General features: G+C 43.8%; 1 protein-coding gene across 7 annotated transcripts in view; it reads right to left on the bottom strand.

Moving 5' to 3' along the window:
- Positions 1-487: 487 nt before the first annotated feature.
- Usp48 (ubiquitin specific peptidase 48) overlaps positions 488-25,060 on the bottom strand; it is a 69,813-nt gene continuing 45,240 nt past the window's right edge. For 4 of the 7 annotated variants that reach the window (XM_027399767.2, XM_027399763.2, XM_027399762.2 and 1 more), the window contains 10 exons: positions 23,974-24,084; positions 22,480-22,533; positions 21,504-21,634; positions 21,139-21,245; positions 20,039-20,143; positions 15,664-15,819; positions 8,832-8,957; positions 6,267-6,315; positions 3,816-3,842; positions 488-2,907 (listed from right to left, as the gene is read on the bottom strand). In XM_027399767.2, the coding sequence (XP_027255568.1) occupies positions 2,885-2,907; positions 3,816-3,842; positions 6,267-6,315; positions 8,832-8,957; positions 15,664-15,819; positions 20,039-20,143; positions 21,139-21,245; positions 21,504-21,634; positions 22,480-22,533; positions 23,974-24,084 (889 nt within the window). In that variant the 3' untranslated portion in view covers positions 488-2,884. The remainder of the gene's footprint in view (positions 2,908-3,815; positions 3,843-6,266; positions 6,316-8,831; positions 8,958-15,663; positions 15,820-20,038; positions 20,144-21,138; positions 21,246-21,503; positions 21,635-22,479; positions 22,534-23,973; positions 24,085-25,060) is intronic. The other 3 variants (XM_027399765.2, XM_027399764.2, XM_027399766.2) reach the window with 2 other exon arrangements.

Here is a 25,060-nt window from a genome sequence, read left to right on the forward strand (position 1 = left end):
CTCAGGGATGCCTCTGTGCACTTTCAGACTGTGAGTGAACACCTAATCCTCTGGATGCTGGGGTGAGGGCAGCAGCAGGTGCTCAGAGATGAGGAAACAGGCAAGGACCAAATCAGCTGCTTTCCTTGCTAATAAAGGCTGGGGTTACTGCGGAGCCAGACAGATCCTTTCTTTCTCCACACCTACCATGGCAGGGATAGTCACTACCTCCACTGTCAAGGAAGAGTTCCCCTCAGGGAAATAACTGTTCAGAGTGTTGTCTACCCTACCCTCTCATGTCAGGGGTCTTACCCTGGCTGCTCTCGAGCTCTTGGTGACCTGCCTGGCTACTACAGAGCAGCAAAGACGGGCTTCCCTGCTCTGTAGAGACAAACCAAGTCATAGGCATCAAAAAGCAGGCTTCAGAATCTGCTGTTGGCCAGGATCTCATCAGACCTGGATGGACACTGATAGCTGAAAGGACAAAGAACTCACTCTGGACTAACCCTGTGGAAACAGAGACACAAGTGTCTTTAATTTGGCAGAAAGGTTAACAGTGATTCTCAACAATAAAGTCCATAAATACAGAAAAGAAAGCGCTCGCTCTCTCAAGGAATGAAGACATCAAATGATAGCCTACATGTGTGGTAACTGTTTCAGCACAGGCGACTCTACATATTTGCATGGGATTAAAGAGTGATCAGAAATATAAAAGGGAGAGTTGGGGATGTAGGTCACTAAGCAGAATGTTTGTCTAGCCTGCATTATGCCCTGTGCTTTGACCTCAGCACATGGAAACCTGTCACAGTGGGCCCCGAGCCTGCAATCCCAGCACCTGGGAGAAAGTAGGAAGATCAGAAGTTCAAGGTTATCCTGGTTACACAGTGAGTCTGAGGCCACCCTGAGTTACAGGAGACCCTGTCTGGGAAAGAAACAGGAAACATACAAAGGAGGAGCCCAGAGTGTCATAATCTGGTTTAATGCCGTTTCTGAAGGCAGCGCTATAACCCAGAACAGCGAGCCTATGCTTTAAGGCCATCCCATCTCAGAAGACAACCAAACAGCACATATTAATGAGCAGGAACATGGCAACTATAAAGCTCAAGGTATCATCTCCAAAATTTGTCTACTTCAAGCTGTGAGGAAGCCACAGCCCGGGGATCTTAAGCTGCTTGGGAATGGCCTTGTTGTGGGGCCTGCACTGCAGCTCCGATAACAGGGTGAGGTTGTCTGGGTTCAGGGTGGAAGCTCGCTGCAGCCCGGCTGAAACTGGTCTGCCCCACCTTCATCTGCCTGACAAGAGTTAATGGTTGTTACTTTCTTAACATGATGTAAAGAAACATTGTATGCCACAATCCTTCCAAGAGGCGATCACTGCAACCTGGGAAAACTGGTGCACATCCAATCCCAGGAAAGAGGGAAACAAACAACTTCTTTTTGTCACTTATCCTCAGCACCACCTGTTTGTGATGCAGAGGCTCTGCCAGTGCCACAAGCTCCAGGATTCTTCATGAGGACAGTAAAGGTCATTTGAAAAATACTCGGTGACCTTTTAAACGTCTTGGTCTTGGGAAAGAGAGAGCGCTTTTGAGTGAGGCTTGGTCCCGTTTTTTGTGGTGCTCAGAACAGATCTGGGTCATTTGGGTAACGGTGTTCACAGGCAGGAGCTCCTAGGGTAGCTTTCCAGGGAGATGTGTGGCTCTCCTGGCCCTACACAGGGCTCTTCACCTCTTCCAGTACACAAATTCTTCATTGCAAACACAAACATGACACTGGGAATTTTACCTAGCAGCCACAAGCACTAACAGAGCTACCAAAAGATGCTGCTAATGTTGAGATCAGCTCTTTTTATAATAATTAAGCAAAGATTAAAAAAAAAAACCAAACAAACAAACAAACCCAACCAACAAGAACAAAAAAGGGCCTGTTTCAGCATCTGGGCCACAAACATACCCATACCTACTGCACAGAGAAAATGAAAAAAAAAAAGCCAACCAACCCAATCTAACCCCAGCCTCAATTCAAACCCCTGTTCCTGCGAATAAGGATGCTGCTTAGACTATTCACTACCAACAGTAATCCTGAGTTGGATGAGACAGCACACCCTGCACACTCTTTCGTTCAGAGAGAAGTAAGGTCCAAGTGAAATGGAGCTAGAGGGGGAAGGGCCCCATGCTGCCCTACAGAGTGTCAGTCCAGCCTGCACTCTTCCATCCTCTTCTTCAAATGTTCAGGGAATACTTGCATTGCCGCCATGCACCGAACATTTCCCATCATCTCTCAAAGGATGTAAGAAACTGAAACACAGTGCAGAGGCACCCTTCTACCCAGCACTGACAGACAGCAAGCAGGCGGCAGAGCTGTGGCCGACCTGAAGTAGTAGAGCTCTGAAGACACGTCCCATGGTGGCAAATTCTTCACTTTCATGCTTTATTTATTGAGAGATGAGTATGGGTCAAAGACAGGTATTGATTAGCAGGTTGTTGTCTCTAGACAGTCACTTGGAGTTGAGAGTGGGATGCTATCCCATGCACTTCCACACAAATCCACTATTGACCAGGGCATCTGTATGAAATTGGCCAGGACTCTGCTCCCTCCTGTGGCTCTAAATCTCGTGTGTAAACATGATTTACTCTTACTGCTACTCTGCTTCATCGCCCGCTCCCTCCCCACCACCACTTAAATAGAAAATCATCTGAAACATTTCCTTCAAGTCTCATGTCCATCAGTGCAATCTGCTTTATTGACATAAGGCAATTGGGACAGTCTCTTTGAATGGATTTTTGCCTTTTGGAAGAGCCGGGTAATAGTTTAATTTTTAAATCCACTTTTTCTTTAATGCCCTAACATTTCAAATTCCTCTTCCTTTCTGGTTATTCCTTGGCAGTCAGCAAGTGGTCAGAGATTAATGTCCAAGCAGACCCGTACCTGAAATAGAACACACGTGGAGGGATGGCTAAAATTAAGAGTTTGTGTATTCTGTTTGGCAAGAATACATCAACAGGGAATATCCACCATAATAAATGAACTTGGGCCCTCAGCACTGAAGATCAAGACCCCAAGCTCTCAGTGAAATCACATTTTGGTTGACAACCACGGTTTCCTATACACATCACATAAGTTATCTGGGTTTGATTGATGCTTTCATTTCACCACCGCATCCATAAAGGAATATTTTGCTTTGTTTTGTTTAGATCTTGCCAGGAGTTCCTTTGTGGCTCTCACACGCAGACATCAAAGCAACATGGGGAGGAAGGAGGCATTTAGGCCAGGCTAGGAGCTGTAGCACTGCCCGGGGAGGAACTGCTGGCATTTGATTCAATTCCTTTTGAGGAAGAATTGCAACCTGCCACAGACCTTGGGAGTGGTGGGCAGAGAGCCACCTCCGCAGCTCCTGCATCTATCTGTACATGCCAAGTGTCTGCACAGGTACAGCACTGAGGAGCGAAAATCTTCATAATTAATGAAACCTGCACTGACCTGATGTAAGCCTACATTCCCCACCACTAATTCTTACCAGCTACACACCAGTAGCCCTGTTGAGATGGAGCTGATAAGAGCACTGGGCAGAAGGTTAAAAATAAATCTAGAAATGTTACTCACTAATTCCCAATCTCCCCTGAAATAAATATGAGGAAGAATTCCTCACACAAAGGCCCGATCCGAGGCCTCAGAGCTGAAAACGGTAACGAGGAGCTGGAATAAAAATGCTTTCAGCTAAAATTAATTCCAGTCACGAGACTTGGATTGGATTAAATGTTAAAATCGAATTACAGCCTTCACTTGAATAGAGTCACAGTGTGGCTGACATGGAGGAAGCATGACAAACGCCTTACCTTTAAACCCCTCTTCCGGCATACAAACTGCAGAAAGAAAAGAATTCCAGAGTGAACGACAGTCTGTCAGTTAGTGAGAGCATGTCAAATGCATCAAGATGAGAAGTTTAAAATAACTTTTAATTGCCTTAGTCACCAGAAATGGTTCCTTTTGAACCTGTGGTGGCAATGATCTGATGACCTTTCTGTCTTTCTCATCATCAAAGTCACTCATGCAGCATTTAAAAAGGCAAGTGCTTGTGGCATGCCCAGAAACCTCATGGTTGACCTCTGGTAACTATGACTTCTCTCCTCCTGTCACTCCCATATGACAGATGCCACGGTGAGATTTTGTGTAGTTTCTTCTGATATTTAGTCTCCTTTCTATTTGTTAAAGATTACATTTTTATGTGCACAAGTGTTTTCTCTGCATGCAATCCTGTGCACCTCATGCATGCCTGGTGCCTGTAGAGGTCGGAAGGGAGTCAGAACCCCTGGAACTAGAGTTACAAATTGTTGTTAGCAACCATATTGAAGCTCTCCACCACTCCAGCTCTGTTTGAATTATTTCTGAGATGGGATCTCACACTATGTAAGCCAGACTGGCCTAGAACTTGTGGCACTTCTCCTGTATCAGCTGTACAAGTGCTGAATTACTGAACAGCCTCCCAGGCCTGGTTTGCTTCTTTCTAAAGACCACATTTTTATGGTTTTTCGTATCTCAACCTCTGATTAACTTCCTGTGAAGTACAATTTACTTCTTCTACCACCTGTCTTACCTTGGCAATACCAAGTCTGCCCCCTAGCTGCCCTTGGTGCCTCCAGTTGCACTGCTCTCTTTTATGCCTTGCAACTCCTGCATTAACCACATGTCTGGTTTCCTTTGCATCTAGCTGCAGTAACCTGTTCAAGGCCGTCAATCACTTCTATGATCCTTGCAAAGAGCTGAGCCTAAAAGCCATGTCCAGGCTGGACCAATTCGTGTAGTACTTGGCACACAGTCTGGGCTCTGAAATCCCCTCCCAATTTCTTAGTACTTCCTGTCCCATGCCTAGTCCCAGTAACTTCCTTCTTGTTCTACCAGCCTTTAGCTTAGGAGCACATTTGAACATGACACCAGGTAACTTCACAGAGAGTGGCTTTAAGGGCCATCCATCAGGCACGTGAGCAGACTTGGGTCACCTGCACTTCCCACCTCCAACCAAAGAAAGCACCCCTAGTTCTTCACCAACTGTAGCGTACCCTTAGCCAATCAGTTTTTATTCCTAAGAATTCTTTTCAATTCTTATGAAAAGTTCTGACTTTGAGCTCACCAGTGCTGGGACTACAGGAATGTGCTACTATGCCCGGTTATAGGCCATTTTTAGGTTTTCCAGTGCATCCTACAGCTTTCCTTCTTAGGAATGACACCCCTTGCTTTCATGTTCTCATTTGGTCCTTGACTGTCATGTGACTGGGGCTTCTTATAATGAATTTATGAAGTGTAAAACCAACACAGTACGTTTGAAAGCTCCACCACTGGGCACCAGTAGGTTCACAGCGATCTCAGTAGATTAACTGGCCTATTCCTACTGGGAATTTACTTTCTCGTATTGGCTTGTGTTCCTAATGAGGGACTCCCCTGGCCTGGGGATGATGGCACTGGAGGACTAAGGGAGGTATTCTTCTAAGACGCCTGGTTACAACCCCTTTAGTGCAAATTCTTCCAAGTGCTGAAACATCTCCTATAGCTATAATCTAAGGAAAACAATGCAGATGTGTGGGGCCTGAGTGCACAGTTGTCAGACTGCTTCTCACACAGGCTTCCATGAGCAGGAGGCAAAGTGTGCCCACCCTTGGAGTGGCAGAACCTCCTGCTCCTGTGTGGGTCATACTTCCTCTTGACCTCTTTCATCTCCAGGCTCACCATTGCCCCCACCCCACCCCCGTTTCCTCATGTTAATAAACAATGACTGTTCTTATCTCTCTGCTTTCCACTTCCCAAACCTTTACCCCATACTATGACTGATACAGGGAAGGTCCACCTTAAGAACGTGTAGGAGCTCTTTTTCTCTTTCTCTCTCTTTCTTTCTGGAGATTTTTCAGTCTGCGTTATTGGCATTTATGCAATACAGTTTCCTTTGTTGTGAGGTCTGTCCTCTGCACTGTGGGATATTTAGCTGCTTTTCTTTCTTTCTTTATTTTATTTTATTTATTTATTTATTTATTTATTTGGGTTTTCAAGACAGGGTTTCTCTGTGGCTTTGGAGGCTGTCCTGGAACTAGCTCTTGTAGACCAGGCTGGTCTCAAACTCACAGAGATCCGCCTGCCTCTGCCTCCCAAGTGCTGGGATTAAAGGCATGCGCCACCAACGCCCAGCTAGTAATAGCTCTTTTTCAAGGTTAAAAGTAAAGCCCAGGACATTTCAGCTTCTACCTACCACCCCATATCCTAAGTTCATCACCAGGTTCTGAAAGCAAACTGGTCTTTACCTTGCATGACATCATCCATTGCAGCATAGTCTGCAATTGGTTCATCAGCCTGGAAAACAAATGGAGACAATTCAGAGCCACGTGGAAGGAAGGGTTGAGGGCTAACCACACATCACCCTGAAGCCTGGTCCATGGTTCCAATACTAGCTACAAAGCCTGTCCCACACATCATCCCTTCTATTCAGTTCTAGCCTGGGGAAGCAGAGTGCTAGTCCCAGTCTACAGAAGAATTTTTACTTGGAAAAGATCCACTTGTTTTGGATGAATAAGCTCAGATCCCTCAGGGCCAGCAGCTAGGCCGTCTCAATCAGCAGGAGTCTGGTTCATAGGTGGCTGAGGGACAACATTCCTCATCCATTCAGTGTTGTCTTACTTTGTACAAATAGCTGGCACTGGGCAGGAGGGCCCTAGCTCAGACTTATCAATGCCCTACCAACTTAGGATGTAGATTCTTTGGCATACTATATAAGGCAGAGCACTGTCTTCTTTCCCCTAAAATCTTCTTGTTTAAGGGGAGATAACTGCAAGGGCAAAGAAATGGCTGAGCAGTCCAGCATCCAACTGCTGACCTGCTACAGAAGCCTTGTAACTAGCTACTTTAGGGGTTAACAAAGCAGGAAGTTGATTTAGCAACTCTACAGGTCTATACTATCATTCCACAGTCCACAGTTCTGGAAGAACCAAGAGTCAGGATGGGAGGGCTGGCCATGCTAGAGACAGGGGTGCCTGCTTCGCTGTGCCAGGATCTAAGCTCACTGCGTCAGAACTGGGGGGTGAGTTGCAAAAACATGCCTATCCAGGTCAGATGCACTGTTATCTGGCACAGCAGGGCCCTTCTAGCCACTAAACACCACAAAGAAGCAAATGGAAGCCACAAAGTAAGCCCTTGACAAGTGCAAGATCAAGCTAATGAGGTCTCAGAAGATTCCTCTAAAACACAACCAACACCTGCTAAATTAAGGCCAATTTCCATCCTGGACAAGTCTCCTTATTCTACTGGGGTTTCCTTTCTAACGGCATCCCTCTCTTCCTTACTAGCATGTATAGGGTGTCAGGGTATCACCAATTCCAAAATCCAAATTTTTCTTTCTGAGCTTGTAGTAGGATATCTGATGTGCAAAATTTCCCTACCTGAACTCCTTTCATGGGCCATACTTACAACACTAAAGTATTATATGAAATTACCTCCAGGCTGTGGATATGGGGCATATATGAAACATACCTCATATATATTTTAAAATCGAAGATCTCTAGCCCTAACCTGTAACCCTGAATAGGTACAGAAGTGGAGGCCATGCCATTGTGCTGTGCCCACTGTGTCTAGAGCTAACTAATGAAATCACAAGAAGCCTCACTCTCCTCAATGACATTTTTATAATTTCTGTGTTCTGGCTAGTTTTTTGCCAACTTAATACAAACTGGGAATAGGAGACTCAACTGATAAAAATAGCTCCATCAGATAGGCCTGTAAGCAAATCTGAAGGGTACTTTATTGATTAATGACTGATGTGGAAGGTGCTGTCCTTGGGCAAGGCACACATCTTTAATCACAGCACTACAGAGGCGAGGCAGCACTACATAGTGAGACCCTGCCTCAAAACAAGAAAGCTGGGTGAATAAGGCATGAGGTAAGCAGTGTTCCTCTCAGCTTCTGCTTTGGTTCCTGCCACTAGGTGCCTGCCTCAACTTCCTTTCCTAGTTGCTTTTGTGGTGGAGGTGTTTATCACAGCAACAGAAACCTAGTTAGGACATTTTGTGAAAATGACAGATGAAATTTTTAAGTATCAACTGAGTCAGCAAAGCTTTCACAGGTTACACACTTATCTATCCTCTGCTCTTTCTGGAAGAGGGAAAGCACTGCCAAGAAGTGTTTTTGTTCTGTTTTAAAGGAACTCTCCAGTTAGTCCAAAACAAAACAACCTAAGCAGAGTGGTAGATGGCTGAAATCCTAGCAACCAGGAGGCTAAGGCAGAAGGCCAACCTAGGCTATATAGACTCTGTCTAAAAACAATAAAATAAGCCAACCAAGAGGAATGTATGCAAAACAGAGAACGCGAGAAAAGGAGGAAGGGGGCTGACAGAAATCATAACCACGACCAGGTCATTGAGCTGAACACAGTGTGGTGGTTCCTGGGATCAGCATCAATCCTGATGGTGACCCAAGCTCAAGCCATAAAAAAACAGACCTATGGTCTGGAAAAGCAGTACTGTGTGTGTGGGGGGGGGACTGTGGGGGTGTGGGGGCCGTCAACCTGGAGGAATTGGGTGGGATGGTGATATTTGTCGCACTGCTATCTATCATGACTGTCTATAGCACAGATGCCAAGCCACACAAATCTCCATTTGTCTTCATGGTACAGGCAGTGGTAGATATATCACCGCAGCCTATGATGACTCATGAGGGAAAGACCTAGTAACGTGCTGGAGCCCCCTTGGCCTCTAACAGAAATGGATAATCAGGAGGGAGAAAAAGCTCCCAGCCACTGACCTTCAAGGACCCACATTCCTTAAGCACCACTGTACATCCTTTAGCCAGGGATGCAACACTGGACAGCTGTTACTCACCTTTAGTAAGATGACAGACTCGGGAATGACGCCGAGGGTACCAAGAGTGGCACAGTCATCATTTAGAATCTTTCCATCAATCGACAGGTTCTGATCAAAGGGGGCTACTGAAAACGCATGCATGATCTGTGGCAATGTAAGAGAAACAAAGTCTATACAAAGAACAACACTGAGCCCTATAACACCCTTGAGAGCAAAAAAACAGATTCAAAATCAAAGGCTCCAAAGTACAAAAGCAGCCAGTCTGCTTGCTACATTGCTAGAAGAGTGTCCCTGGGAGGCTGAGCCTCAGGAGCCCAGAGAACAGAGACAATTATACATTCAGGTCCGTTGTTCCAGTGTCCTGTTGCCTCCCCAGGTCTATCAGGGCTATGTTGCTTACCCCCACACTTCTTCAAGATCACTCTATTCCTAAGCTGCCCTACATCATTTCATGAGCAAGTACATGTCCTCATTCAAAACTATTTCTATGAACAAGTAGGAATGCTCACTTAAAAACATTTTTAGGCTTGAATTGTATGGTACCACTTATGGAGGAGTTAAACCATGAGTACGAGGACTTTCTGGATATAGGAGTTCCAGGCTGTCTTGAAACCCTCATTTCAGAATAACAACAACAACACACTCTCTCTCTCTCTCTCTCTCTCTCTCTCTCTCTCTCCAGAACAAAAAATACACATACCAAAACAACAACAAATTGGACAATTTTTAATATATGTATTTTCTCAAGACAGGGTTTCTCTGTGTAGTTCTGCTGTCCTGGAACTTGCTCTGTAGATGGGGTTGGCCTCTAACTCAGAGATCGCCTGCCTCTGTCTGCCTCCTGAGTGCTGGGATTAAAGGTATCTGCCACCACTGATCGGATACATTTTTTTTTTTACTCTTTAGCATGCAGCCTGGATTGTGTCATTCAGACTCATAACTGCAATAAATTCTTAGACACAATGAGTCTCTGGGATCAAAAATACAACTTTAGAAGGGCCACATGCTTTGCCCCAAGGCTGGTCAATCAACAAAAGTCAAACACATCCAAAACACTGACACCCAATTCCTTCAATGTCTTTTCAGATTCAGAAAGTTAAATAACTAACTAAATAAATAAAAATAAAAATAAAAATAAAATAAAGGCAGGTTTGATGGTGTAGGCCTATATTTCCAGGCACTTGGGAGACTGAGGCAGAAAAATCAAGTTGAAGACCAGCCAGTGTAGTTTAGTGAGATTTCTCTCAGTAATAGCAGACTCATCTAGTAAGGCAAGGCCCTGGGTTCAATCCCTGCTATCACAAAACAATCATTTCTAGATAATAATTACATCCAGAGGGCAGAGGGAAAAGGCACCCAGACAACAAAAGTGACTGTTTCTATTCTTAATGGGAAAGGTAATTTTAATAATATTCACCTAAATTTAATTAGGTTATTTATTTTGACTAGGTGTCCTAGAACTCAGAAATAGATAATCTGGCCTCCAACTGTCAGGGATACACCCACTTCTGCTGAGATTAAAGGCATGCATTACCACACTCAGCCAAGTCATACTCTTCAAATGTATTCTTTAACACCCCATCTTATTATACTGTTATCCCTGATGCTATAGGAGTCATCAGCTTTCATGCTTTCTTCTCTTTGGAAGCAAAAAGACAGACCATTCTGTAGGAAATAGGTTCCAGCTCCCTGTGAAGCAAGTAAAGGCTGGCGTGATGCTTACCACAACAGTGACTTTAATATAGCCTACAGCTGGGAATCCTGGTCAGGTATGAATGCTACCTGGACTTCTCAAAAAGACATGAACTCCCAGAGTTGCCAAGGGCAAGGCACTGCCACTGATCTTCCTGAAGCTGCAAGCCTCTTTCCTGTACTTGCTACTATGTAGGATGTACAAAGAAGGCTAGCTCTGCCAACCCCTGACCAGTACACCAACCAACATGGGACAGGTCCATAAGCACATCGATGGAGATGGGTGACACTGACTTCATACAGGGAAGGTCACAATCATTCCCCTCAATATAGGATTGCTTCTTCATATCCTGAAGTGACCACACCATGAGATGGGACAAACACCAAATCCCTTGAGACAGCAGTACCATGTCTGAGGGGTAGACACACTATGCTTTTAGTACAGACAAAGACATGCGAGTGTCCTCAACAATGAAAGTGACATTCACTAAGACAGCACATGACAAGCACTGTACTAGATACTTGAAATACATATTACAACAAGCCCTCCAGAAAGTCTGCAGGACGCGTGGTACAGCAGTCCTTCTGGGGTGACATTTGCAGGATCTCCCAGGAAAAAGGCCTGAGACGGGTTATAGCAGAAGAGCTGCTGGGAGAAGACAGGAGTGCTTCAGTAATGAAAGAGAGACAAATCAAGACAGGGTCCATAGACAACTCCCCAGCTGTGTGGGCCAGCATGGGGCCCAAGTGTCAGCATTTCAGGACAGGCTGCCTAGAAGTGGCCTGGCTTCCTAACTATGGAGTGTCCCAGGAACAACAGAGCATGCAGCCAGACTCCCACAACCTACAGTATTGAGGCAAATAAATGCAGGCACTTCAAACACTCCCCATCCCCCTTTCTGAAGAGCCAAAGGCACACTAGCATCGTTGAGGAAATAAAATTTGGCTTTGGAGAGGGCAGTGGAAGAATGACAGCTTAGCGCGAGTTAGGCTTAGATTTGATCACTTGTTCAGCAAAACCAAACCAACAGGGAGGATTACTGATTTATTAGATGAACAAATAACAATGCAAAACAACTGTCATTTTTAAAATTTGTATATAAGAGTCTGTTGCCTGAATGAACATCATGTGCACCGTCATATGCCTGGGGCTCACAGAGGTCAGATCACCAGGGACTGGAGTCACAGATGGTTGTGAGCCACCATGCGGGTGCTGAGAATGGAACCTGAGTCCTCCATGCAGCAACTGCTCTCTTTCTTAACTACTGAGCCATCTCTCTATCCCTCAAAGCAACTCTAAGCACCAGCATATGGTGAAGCACCTACAAGCACCTGCTTTCTCTGTGGTACTGTCACCAAACCCACCTTACAGCAGTGTGCCTCAAGGAAAAGCTCCATTCTACATCAGAAAATGAAGTACAACCCCTTTTTTAAAAAAGCACCCACTGGGGCTGAGGAGATGGCTCAGTGGATAACAGCACTGGTTGCTCTTCCAGAGGATCTGGGTTCAATTCCCAGCACCCACACAGCAGCTCAAATCTGTCTGTAACTCACAGGATCTGATACCCTCACAGACATATGTGCAAGCAAAACTCCAATGTGTATAAAATGGGAATAAATAATTTAAAATGTTTTAAAACTGAAAAAAAGAGCACCCACCACCACCAACTGAGAACTACATGCACGCCCACACAGCTGCGGCAGAGGGATCATGGCTAACTAGTGCTATTAAAGCCACCACTGAGCATTGAGGGGAAATTCCATCCCACCACCCTTCCTTGCAGTCCTGCTTGATTCACAGTGCTTTGAAAACGGAGTGGGAGATGAGAGGAAACACTACAAAAATCACTGAGGAAGAGCGGGTGGGGGTTTCATCCTAACAGCTGCTGCTGGAACGCAGCTCATCCTGCAGGTAACACACTCCAGGGTGGAGATGGGGCTGCCTTCTGAATCATTCTTAAAACACAGTGATCCACACTAAGAGCAGAACAGGCTTTTAGAAGCGTCCTTGTCCACAGGGGCTCTTTTTGTAATTTAAAGGTTTTGAATGCTCGAGGTTTACCACTGACAGGCAGAAAACCGGTGATGGAAACAAGCCTTCTCAGATGTAAAGGGCACAACAACAGAGGGAAGATATTATGCCAACACATTTATTTTCAGAGCCGTGGGTTCAACCAAGGGAAATGCTGTTCTCAGGACAATCTGGAACACATAACACCCTCAAAGGAAGCCTGTACTTTTGCCTCAATTACAACGATAAATATCAGCAACAAGAAAAATGCATAGCCATGAACGCCGCCACATAAAGGCAGCAGACAGGGGACCGTGGTCAACTTTGGGAGATCCAACAGTGACTCAACCCACAGCAGCCAGATTGCTTTTCATGGACATCTTGAATTTATCAGCTTTTTCTGCCGAGGGTTTGAGACATAACATTGGAATGCACACTTATGGAACTTTTACTGATACCAAGTGATACCATCACAAAGAATTTAGGTAATGGCCTGTGTTACGATCACCTTAAAGATTTGTAAGTGAGTGTATGAGAGGGTGGGCATTTATCAACAATGTGGAACACACTACTGTATATAAAACAAAGGAGGTAAAGATGACTTAGCAAATGGAGACTAGTGAGATGACTCAATTTTTGCCTCTGCCAAGTCTGCTCATCTCAGTTTGATGCCTGAGATACACATGGTAGAAGAGAACCAACACTCATGAGTTGTACTTTGACCACAAAGGACACCATAATACACACATGCCCATGTACTTATCCACATACAAAAAAATTGTTTGATGCCTGACCAACATAGTGAGTTCAACACAAAATAGGCAAGAATACAAGCTTGAGGCTCCAAGTTTGATCCCCAGAATCCACAACAGAAATGTGAGTGTGTAGGGCTGGAGAGATGACTCAGCAGTTAGGGACATTTGTTACTCTTCTTGCAGAGAACAGGGAAATTTCCCAGCACCCCATGGTAACTCACAACTGCCTCTAACTCCAGTTGCAGGGGATCTGATATGCTCTGACTTCTTTGGGCTCCCACATGTACTTGGTGTACATATATACATTCAGGCATACACACACATCTAAATATTTTTAAAATCTGAGTAAAGGGGCTGGAGAAATGAACCAGCGGTTAATAGTGTGTACAGCTCTTGCAGCAGACTTGAGTTTGGTACCCAACATGCATGGAGGGCAGCTCACAACTGCTTCTAGAATCTACAGGCATCTACACTCACACACAATTAAGAAGCAATTTAAAAAAATATAGGTGTGGCAGCGTGTACTTGTAATCAATCAGTGTTGGGGAAACACGGAAAGGCAGATATCTGGAGCTTTGCTGGTCAGCTGGCCTAGACTTACTTGGCAAATACAAGTCAATAGGTGACCCAGTCTCAAAAAGAAAAAAAAAAAAAAAACAAGGTAGGCCTTTGAGATGGCTCAGTAGGAAAAGGTACCCACTGTTACACATGTGGTACAGCACACCTTTGCTGCTGGGTCAGGCAGATCTCTGTGAGCTTGGGCTGGCCTCATCTGCACACTGAGTTGCAGGCCAGTTAGGTATGAGGTAAAGCACAGTCCCAAAACCAGAAATGAATGAATGAATGAACGAATGAATACCCAATCAAAAGGAAGCCAGACCTGAGTTTGATCCCTGCAGCCCAAACAGAGGTATCTTCAAAATCTCCACATGGCTCTGATCCCTCATCCCCCACCATCACACACACAACAATAAAATTCTAGGGGCTGGAAAAAAGATTCAATGATTAAGAGAGCTTGATATTCTTGTAGAAGAACTGGGGGTTCAATTCCTAGCACCCACATGGTGATTCCCAGCCATCTCTAAACTCTAGTTTTCTCTTCTCTACAGCCACCAGGCACCCATGTGGTTCACATGCAAGCAAAGCACTCACACACATTATATTATAAATATGTCTAAAGATATTATAGATAAATTCAAAGATGGAGGGAGATAAATTCAAAGATTGGCCTCTACATGCATGTGTGTGTAAGTACACACTCACAAAGACATACACTTGTGTGAACCAAATAAAAAAACAAACAACAAACACAAGTGGGCTTAGAGCTCCTGACTCATCCTAATGAGTAGCTCACAGTGCTATGTTTCCCCCATGGCAACAGACTCACATCCTGTAAGTGGTCAAAGAATGACACACCAGCGAAGAAGGGAGGGAACAATTATTCTGGAACAACCTGGGATTGTGAGGGATAAACAAGCCCTCACGATGCCTCTTGAAGGCAAGCATGTGTGCTAAGTATCACGTGACACTGGCATATAGAAACCAAGGGTTTTATATATAGTTTTTTATAGTTTTTTTTATAGTTTTGTGTTTTTGTTTGGTTCCAGCTAAGAGGCTGTGGCCACACCAATCAAGGTAGTTTGCAACAACCTCCTGGGAAAGAAACAAAGTCCATGTCAGCGCTGATATCATGGGGGACCTAAAGAAACTGATAGTACCCCAAATTGGCAACTGTTGCAATGAGGTTCTTAAAAAGTGGTAATGGTGGGGCTCACCTATAATTCCAGCTCTCGGGAACTCTCATCTGAGTTCAAGGCCAGCCAGGGCTATACAGACAAACCCTGTATCAACACTCCCCCAACAACAACAAAAAAGTGGTATAAAATCTTTAAGGAGCACTTTGGGTCTCTGGGATATTATGGAATTAACACCAGGAAGAGTCCGGAACTTTACTACCAACACAGAGCAACTCCTTGCCCTTGGATGAACTTTTTAAATAATTCATACAACTGATTGGACATGTTTGACACATGCCTTTAATCCCATCACACAGGAGGCAGAGGTAGATCTAATTCCAGAACAGCCGAGGCTACATACACAGAGAAACCCTGTCATGAAAAACCAAAACCCAACCAACCATACAACAAACACATGAATAAAAAATTGTGGGTGAGGTGGGTTGGGGAGTGCACAGAGCATATTTTAACCTGGCCCCACAAGCATTTAAAAAAGAAAAAGCAAGACAGCCCTCTTCCATTGGCTCAATACCATGAGCAGGCAGAGTAGTAAAGGCTCAGCTCCAGAAAAATAGTAGTACTTAGCTATATAAAATACATGGACAGAGGAACCCACACAAGCCTTGAGAGTACTGGCAGTCATTCATCTTCCTCACCTGAATCTTCAGTTCTTTTAATGTTTGATTGGCCGACACCAGCAGCGCCTTCTCTCCTCGGACCTTTCTGTGCCTTGTGCTCCGCCGGATGACCTGCTTCTGGTACGCCACGTAGCCCTGCTGGGAGGTCTTCTGACGCTTGGTACCTCCATTGCTCTGCAACAAGATCCCCAAGAGAAAGCTCTGAGATTATCTTGCTCTTCAGCCAAACAAGCTGGATAAAATCCACTGACTCTGCTGGGTTCACAAACAATGTGGATGGTGGTGGTGGTGTAAGAATAAACTTGTAACTGCCTGTAAGTAGTTTAAATGTTTGTTATAATAAACGCTGAAAAGTTTCACCTTTAACTACCAGTTGTGGCAGACTTCATTTCTTCTACTCCTAGCATCTGAGGAAAAGCAGGGAATTTGAAAGCCAACCTAAGGATAGACAACAAGGCCCAGGGCTGCGGAGACAGCCATCACTGCCAAGCCTGACAGGAATGGAGTATTGAAACCAGCTCTCTTGGTGCCTCCCACTTCAAGGCACAAGTATGTGCACACAACTACTTGCATACAGAAACACTGGCTATTTTTTGTTCCAGTTAAGAGGTGGTGGCCACAATGATCAAGGCAGTTTGCAGTGTAAGGTGAGAAGCAACTCCTGCAAATTGTCTTCTGACCTCCCTGTATCCACACACATATACACACAAAATAAACAAACGTGTCAAAAAGTTACATAAGCCAGGCGGTGGTGGCACACCCCTAGGCGCAGCACTTGGGAGGCAGAGGCAGGAAGATCTCTATGAGTTTGAGGGCAGCCTGCTCTACAGAGGTAGTTCCAGGACAGCTAGGGATACACAGTTATGTCTCAAAAAACCAAAACAAAATCCAAAACAAAAAGTTACTCAAAATAAAATAAAAGGAGATAATAAGTTGAAAATTTAAGGTGACAAAGGTCTACAAATAAATTCTAAGTTGTTTTATATATTTTCTCTGGTGTGTGTGTGTGTGTGTGTGTGTGTGTGATATTATTAGAGGCTAGTCTCCAACTCCCTCTCTCTCATGGCTTCCTTGGGGGTGGGGCGCCTAGTATCCATCTCCTCCTACCTCCCTGGATGGCCATGACCCTGAATTAACCTAACTCCCCTGTCTCCAACTCCATGGTGATGAGATTAAAGCACTGTGCCATCCTATCAAGTTAATGATGCAGGAGATGCTAGCTAGCTAGGCAAGCACACGTCCAACCGAGCCACATCTCTGAGCCCTTCTCCTTTTGAGAAGGATATGGAAGTAAATACCAACTGTAAAGTGAAAGGTTACACAAACTTTTACTAAAAACAAGGCACTGTGCTTTTGTCATATCGGTGGTGGTGAGGCCAATAGCTTCAACAATAAAACTGTATGAAAACTGTTAAATATAAATGAATGCTTAGGCCCAACTTACAAATAAACAGCTAAGAAACAAGGTGAAGGTGGTCTAGATGGAAACCAGACAGTCACACACACATTATACCAGGTTTATCAATTTGGGGTTGAGAGGGAGTTACTGGGCACAGGGAATCGGGCCTGCTAGCTTCTCTCAAGCATACTAAAGCCGTGGCATGGAAAGCTGTGTTTACCTCTGGCATACAGAGAACCAAGTACTTACACATCATGATCACTGCAGCTGACCTAAACATTCACAAAAGCATGGGCCTATCTATATATGGGCATATGACACGGGCTGTACCAGTTTTCAGAAAAGAGAACATCAAGGGGCCAAATGTTCTAGAACATTTTTTGATCTGTTTTGAAAGTGTCTCTTTGTGTAGGTTTGCTTTGAACTTGCTATGGACTCCAGTCAGTGGGTGAGCCTGTCTTCCCAGAGCTGGGCTTAATGTGGGCTGGTTCTCTATTTACCAAGTTCTCTCTGTGGGTTAACAAGAGGTCAAGGTTGCCTGTTAAGCAGGCCAGAGAATGACAGTGGGATTTTTCAAAATGCCTTTTCCCTGGTTTAATTATATCTGGATAACTGCAGTTCTCCTTTGGCTTCCAAGCTGTCACTGAGTGCCAATTTCGGTGAAAGGGGATGCCAGGGTCACTGTGGATACATGTGTCCCATTCATATTATGTGTTTTGCAATTCATAAAGCAGCTACCAGGGCACAGACTCAGCAAGAACCTGGTCTCAGGGTGCTGGCCACTGGCAAGGCTCTGCCAACTCTAGCCAGAGTTTCCACGCCCACGAATGTGATCCTAAGATTCACAAGAAAAAGTTAGCCCAATTTAGCAGTCCTGAAAACAGCATCCAGGTGAATTCTTCACTCAACTGTGATAGAGGAGGGTACCTACAGACAGAAGATACCTAAAGTACAAACCCAGCCTCACTTCATGCTCCACCCAGCAACGAAGACCTTTTCAAATTGATTTTACAACGATCTAAAGGCTTTTCCTGGAATGATTTTTCTTTAACTCATCTCAACCCACTAAAACCAGTACACTGGTTGTTTACTCCTCCTCCAGCCACTGGTCTTAAAAGGCTTTCCAATTACCTAAGTGATATCCACTGAGTGTATCATTAACCGGAATTTTAGATAACTCAGAAAAAACTGGGTTGATCTGGCTTAGAGAGAAGCAAAGGGGGAAGGGGATTTGCTCAACTCCATTTAGGGGCACTAATGCCTCGGTTTATGGTGTGGATTTACCAAAGTGTAACCAGCCAACACATTCTGAGACAAAGAAGTGGGGGGAGGGGTGACATTCTGAAGACACTAGGTATCTCCAGGGACTAGTTACAATGCTCTAACTGGCGGTTAGAATTGAGATCCCTCCCCTGCTCTGCCCTGAACCAAAAGTATTTAAAACATTCTAGAGTATTACAATATCCAAACATGGACAAGGGAGATGGAGGAAAATTATAACGTGTACAAAACAATTATGGCATAAAAAGCAATGCTCTCCAACATTCTGCATCTTATTTGTACATGCAAAATCTGTTGCCATCCACAACTAAGGACAGGAATTCCACATCCACCTGAAAACATTGCTGTGGTCATGACCACAGTGAATAAAACTGGATGTTCAGAGAAACAGCCAGCTTTTCAAAGTCAGAATCACATGAAAATGTAGAGTTGGCTAAAGAACTCTTGGGCTGAAAAGCATAGCTGGAAACAGAGACTGACTGAATCACATCTGCAAACTCCTAGGTCCACGTTACAGCCAGGCAGAGTGGCCACACCAGCAATCCCAGCACTTTGGAGGCCAAATAAGAAAACTATGGGATCAAGGCCAACCTGGGTTATGTGGCACATGCAGGGCCAGCAAACCTGTGTCTCAAAAAGGAGAACAGACACAACATCACCTCAGGAAACAGCAGACACCAACACAGATCTCAATAGGGCAGTAGGGCACCTCAGATAGAAAACTCTCAAACTGACATCCAGCATTACCACAGAATGTACCAAGGAAACAGGCTACCAAGCTTAACAAAGGAAACTGAGATCTGCCTGCCCATTGTCAAAGGGTTTTTGTTCCTTCATGGGTTTTTGTTATTCTATTTGATTTTGGTTATTATTAAGATACAAACAAGGCATGGATAAAAAATACTGACATATCCTTCCACACCAGATGGGTATGTACAAACAACATTTCTCTTGAGGCAACCAAGACTTTACTTTTTAAAATTTATTTCTATTTTATGTATGAGTGCTCTGCATGTATATTATGTATAGTGTTCTGCTTACATGTACGGCTGGATGCCAGAAGAGGGCACCACATCTCATTACAGATGGTTGTGAGCCACCATGGGGTTGCTGGGAATTTTAACTTAAGACCTTAACCTCTGAGCCATCTCTCCAGCCTGGTATTCCAGCCAAACAGCCTCACTATGGCCCACCATGGCCTTAAACTCACAGGTGGGCAATCTTGCCTCAACCTCCTCAATGGTCTTAGTCACAAACTGTCACATTCAGCACTTTTTCTTTCTTTGCTTGTTTTGAGGCAGGGTTCCACTATGTAGACCAGGCTATTCTCAGATTCTCTAAGTAGACTAGGCTGGCCTCAGACACCTGCCTGAGTGCTTTAAAGGTGAGCACTGCCACCACACCTAGGTTTTCTTTCTTAAAAGAAATGGATATGTATGCAGCACATAGTGTGTGTGTGTGTGTGTGTGAGAGAGAGAGAGAGAGAGAGAGAGAGAGAGAGAGAGAGAGAGAGAGAGAGAGAGAGAGAGAGAGAGACCGAGACCGACAGACAGATTAGAAATTAGGACAGATGGTGCAATGCTACAAAAACTAAAGAAAACAAAAATACAGGACAAGTATAAAGAGACCCAGAACAATATTCCAGCCAGGGAAGAGATGCCAGGTACCCAGAGTAAAAAGAAGGATAAGGATGGGAGGAGCTTCAGTGCATACTTGATTAAAGTCAGGGTCTTTCTCTCCATCTGGCTTAGTTTCCTCCTTGTCCTCTTCTGTCTCAGAACTACTCACATTCAACTCTGGAGCTGAGTCCTTCATCACCTGAATGCACCAGGAGCAGAGAGAAATGAGTCAGGCCCTAGGTGAGCATGCCGTAGGGGGTGGGCAACCACCTTCTTTGCTTTTAACTTCTTATAGTCTAACCCTGTGGCCTTCCTACCTCTGAGTGTTACTCATTTATTTACCTATATTTTATTATCATTTTGATGTAGAGCTCTCACTATTGTATCTCTAGCTGTCCAGGAACTATGCAGACCAGGCTGGTCTTGAACTCTGCTAGATTAAAGGCATGCACCACCACACCCAGCCTAGTTTTATTTCTAATTGGGTATCTCTTCTATGTATGTTTATCTGCATGTAGCTCAGGCGCCTCATATGCCAGAAACATCAAATCCCCTGCAACTAGAGTTACAGGTTATGACTCGCCTGATATAGGAACTGAGAAACAAAAAATATGTTCTTCTGCATAACACTGTGGGCACAGCTAATAAACTCAAACAATGGTTGTTCCTTCTACTATGTAAATGGGCTGAAAGTCAACAGGGTTAAGAAAATCCTGGGGGAAAGTGGGGGTGCTTATATCATGTTCCTTTTCTCAACATGTTTGGAAATAAAGGCCTTTGTTTTAATCTATGAAGTAGAACTCTATATCTGTAATGCATTAATGTGGAAAGTAGCATTCTAATACAATGCATCGAGTAACTAACTGCCTTTAAAATTGTCCAAACCCTGTAATTCAACTGATGGATGTTCATGCTCTATTCTCAAAGTCAATACTAATACAGAAAGAATGCTCACAAATTCTAATTTCACTGGCCATTCAGATCTATGCTGAGGCTGAGGCTGAGGCTGAGGCTGCCTTTCCCTGTCCTGCTATGATGCCATCATAGCTAAACCCAACAGGCAGGGCAATTTTTTAAACCAGAAGTCAGACAACACTGGGAATTCTACTTTTTTCCAACTGTTCAAGTTCAACACTAAGTAGGCAGATTTGATGGCCTACATTCTGTAGTCATGGCCACAAGAAGAACTGGTACCTTTTTGTTGTCCACAACTTTGTGGACATAGATGGTGGCTTGGGTATACTCTCGTAGGTCCCGCTGCTGCTGGCACAGCAGGCCTTCTCTGCAATCTGGACAGAGTTCTAGAACAGAGCAGATCAGAAAAACTTAAGAATTGCTGCAAAAAACCTGACATCAGTTACTACACAGCCAACTCAGTAATTGATGTGTCAGGCAGCATGTAAATGATGAGGGAATCTGTGTACTGCCTGGAACTAACAACGGCAGCTCACAGGTCTGCCAGAAGCGTCTGAGCTACTCCATAGCCTTTACTGACAAACCCTTCCCTTCCCCTTAAACTGTCAACTTATAATAAAAGGAAAAGAGATAGGAAAACTTACTAGGCTCAGAAATATACTGTACTTCAGAAGGGCCCGCATCTCCGACTGCAATTCTCGTGATTTTGATTACTTTATCCACGACAAAGAGCTTTTGAATCATCTGCCACTCGCTGGGCCATATGAGAGCTATACTGTGCAAAAAAAAAAAAGAAAGAAAAAGAAAAACAAAAAACAAGAAACAACATGCCTTAAGACACGTGGAGAGCAACAGAACAAATATCCTACAACAAATCAATGCCACCAACAATTTACTGCAAACAAACAGGAAGGGTCTGACTCATGACATATGAAACTGGAGCAACAATGAAACTGTACGGACAGCTCTACTAAATCAGCACTCACAAGCTGAGTAAAGTGAGTTAGCCACACAAGGATTTGTACATAAAAGGCCATTTATAGAGAATGCATTAAATATATAATTAAATGTGCAACACATTCAACTATGTACACATTAATACTACTTTGGACTTTAAGCCAAGGTCTCAATGTGTGGCTGAGGTTGGCCCAGACCTTGTGATTGCCCTGCCTATGATAAGCATCTTTTAAAAGGACTTTCTGAGACAGATGACTCAAATTTAGACAGTGGCTACTGCAAGATAGAAGAGAGAGAAAAATGGGAATTAAATGAAAGCTAAGTACTTAGGGGCCCTCAATTGTACTTGAGTTGTCTGACTGACTGACTGACTGCTGGGATTACAGTTCATGCACCATCATCACATCTGGATGATGTAGTGCTGGGTACCATCTCGGGTCCTAACATATGCTACACAAACACTCTAGTGACTCAGCCACATCCCTAGCTCTAAGACAATGTCTAATGGTCACATTGGCAACACAATAATGGAAGGAGTGAGAAGTCTAAAAGGAAATTATATATATACTGAGTTCCTTTAAGTGACCTGAAAAACATTCAAATATAAATAAACTATAGTCAAGCTTCATCCCAGGGTATTTTTTTTTAAATTCTTATATTTACTTATTATGTGCTGCAGTGGGCCAGCCTCCTTCTCTTCTCTCTAAAGGTTGACAGCTGTAGAAAAAGACAACTATTAGGTGTGTGCAAAAGCAATTGTGGTTTTTGCATTGCTGACATGGCCATTTGATATGAGGAAACATTTTTAATAAATGTGGTAATTTCATACATGATTTGAATGTACATTTCTCACTTTGTATTTTGCTACTGATTTATTGCTATCAACTTTGTTTATTTTATATCATGGAAATGTTGTTAGTCAAAATTAAATTCAAGCAATTTTCTTTTTAAAGGTCGTAAGGCAGCAGAGACAATTTGCAACCAACACAGCATTTGTTCAAAGAGCTGCTAAGAATGTACAGTGCAGTAGAAATTCAGAAGGTTCTGCAAAGGAGATGAGAGCCCTGAAGATGATAAGAATAGTAGTTGGCCATTGATAGCTGACAATAATGATCCACTAGGATCAACCACTGCGGTTGGCCCTTGAGCAGTCAGAAGTAGCCAATGAACTCAAGTGTGGACTGCTATTCTGCTATTCTGCTATTCTGGTGGTAATTGGGTGCCTTATGAGGTGTGTGTGTGTGTGTAAGGACTTTGAACTACTGTACTATCTTTTCTCAATCCAACTGTGATGTGCAACAAAGTGTGAGCTGTACAGGACAATTGGTTAACAACCAGTTCAATGACTGACATGAGAAAATCCAAAGCCAAACCTGCACCTGTTGTCTACTGCTGGTCTGATGCAATGCAACTTCAGAATGCCCACAAAACCCTTACCCCTAAGAACCACATTCAGCAAACTGATGAACTGCACCAGGTCAGTGAACAGAAAGGGCCTAGCTCTCTATAATACCCAACACACATAACTTCAAAAGCTGAATGAACAGGGCTGGGAAGCTGTGTCTCATCCACCAACTTCAACTGACTACCACTCCTTCAACATCTTGACTTCTGCACAGAGAAAGCACTTTCACTACCAGCAGGAGGCAGAAAATGTTTTCTTTGTAAGAGTAAGTTAAATCCTGAAGCACAGAGTTTTAAACTAATGGAATAGACTTAATTTCGTGTTGGCAAAAATGTTGCTTGTAATGGTTCCTAAACTGATTAATAAAGATTTTGAGCATAATTATGATCTAAAATTCAGGCTTAAACTGCAATTCCTTTTGCACGAACCTAATACAATCATGGCTACCCTGACTATGTGATTGTTAGTGAAGCTGACCTAGAGACACACTGCTGGACACCAACAAAGGAAACTGTCTACACAACCGGTTGACAATGGGAGAATAAAGGACACGAAGAACAAATTTCCCTGGGTGGCTGCATATCCTGCTTGAAAAAGCAGTCAATTCATCTCGAACACCAATGTCCAGTCATAGGTCATATTCAGAATGAATACAGTGAAGTAATTCAGGGCATTCCCAAAAGACTTTAATGCCAGACAAGAACCACCTAACCACAGTTGTTCACAGACAGCCACACGAAGAAGAAACTCACAGTTTAGAGTCTTCTTTGGTGAGGGAAGGGAATGTAAACATGAGTCCTCCATGTGGACACAGAAGAGCAGCGTTTCCAATTGACGACACAGGAGTAGACCTTGTAGGCTTTCTATTTAAACAAGATGGGGTAAATGCAAAACACTACTGCATGAAGAGAGATCTATATTTTTATTATTTATTTTCGGTTTTGCTTTGGTTTTTGAGACAGGGTTTCTCTGTGTAGCTTTAGAGCCCATCCTGGAACTCTCTCTGTAGGCCAAGCTGGCCTTGAACTCACAGTGACCCTCCTGCCTCTACCTCCCAAGTGTTGGGATTAAAGTATGCTCCACCATAGCCCAGTGGTGTTTTTTTTTTTTTTTTTTTTTTTGAGACAGGGTCTCATTATGTAATTTGGGCTAGCCTGGAACTCTCTTGTAGACAAAACCAGACTGGCCTCAAAATCATAGAGATTTGCCTGCCCTGTCTCCCAAGTGCTGGGACTTATGTACAACCATACCTGGATAAATTTTAAAAATTTGGAAAAAAAAAACCAAACTTTTTTTTCATGTGTGCATAGGTGGATGAGGGTAATATGTATGCATGCTCATGTGTGTATAAGCATGTGTGTACTCGTGCAAGCATGTATAAACCCAAGGTTGGTATCAGGAATCTTTATCACTTTCCCCTATCCTCTAACTTGAAGCCAGAGCTCACCTACATGGGCTAGTCAACTAGCAAACTGGTCCTGGGAACAGCAGGCTCTGCCTTTTGAGAACTCAATTGCAGGTGGACCTCCATTTGCACAAGTTCTGGAGATCCAAAAGGCTCATGCCATATGTGTTTCTAACAACTGAGCTATGTATCTCGATATGTCCACGACATTTTGTTTTTCAGACAGGGCCTCGTTGTGTAGCTCTGGCTGTCTTGGAACTCACTATATAGAGCAGCCTGCCCTCAAACTCAAGAGATCTGCTTGCCTCTGCCTGGGTACTGGGATTAAAAACATACACCAACACACCTGGCCCCACGACATTTCTTTTTTTCCCCCTTCACAACATTTCTCTTAAAGAATAATTTTAACCTAGAGATACATGTAAGATGATTTT

Source organism: Cricetulus griseus, chromosome 2, assembly GCF_003668045.3.
Source record: "Cricetulus griseus strain 17A/GY chromosome 2, alternate assembly CriGri-PICRH-1.0, whole genome shotgun sequence".
Classification (NCBI taxonomy): domain Eukaryota; kingdom Metazoa; phylum Chordata; class Mammalia; order Rodentia; family Cricetidae; genus Cricetulus; species Cricetulus griseus.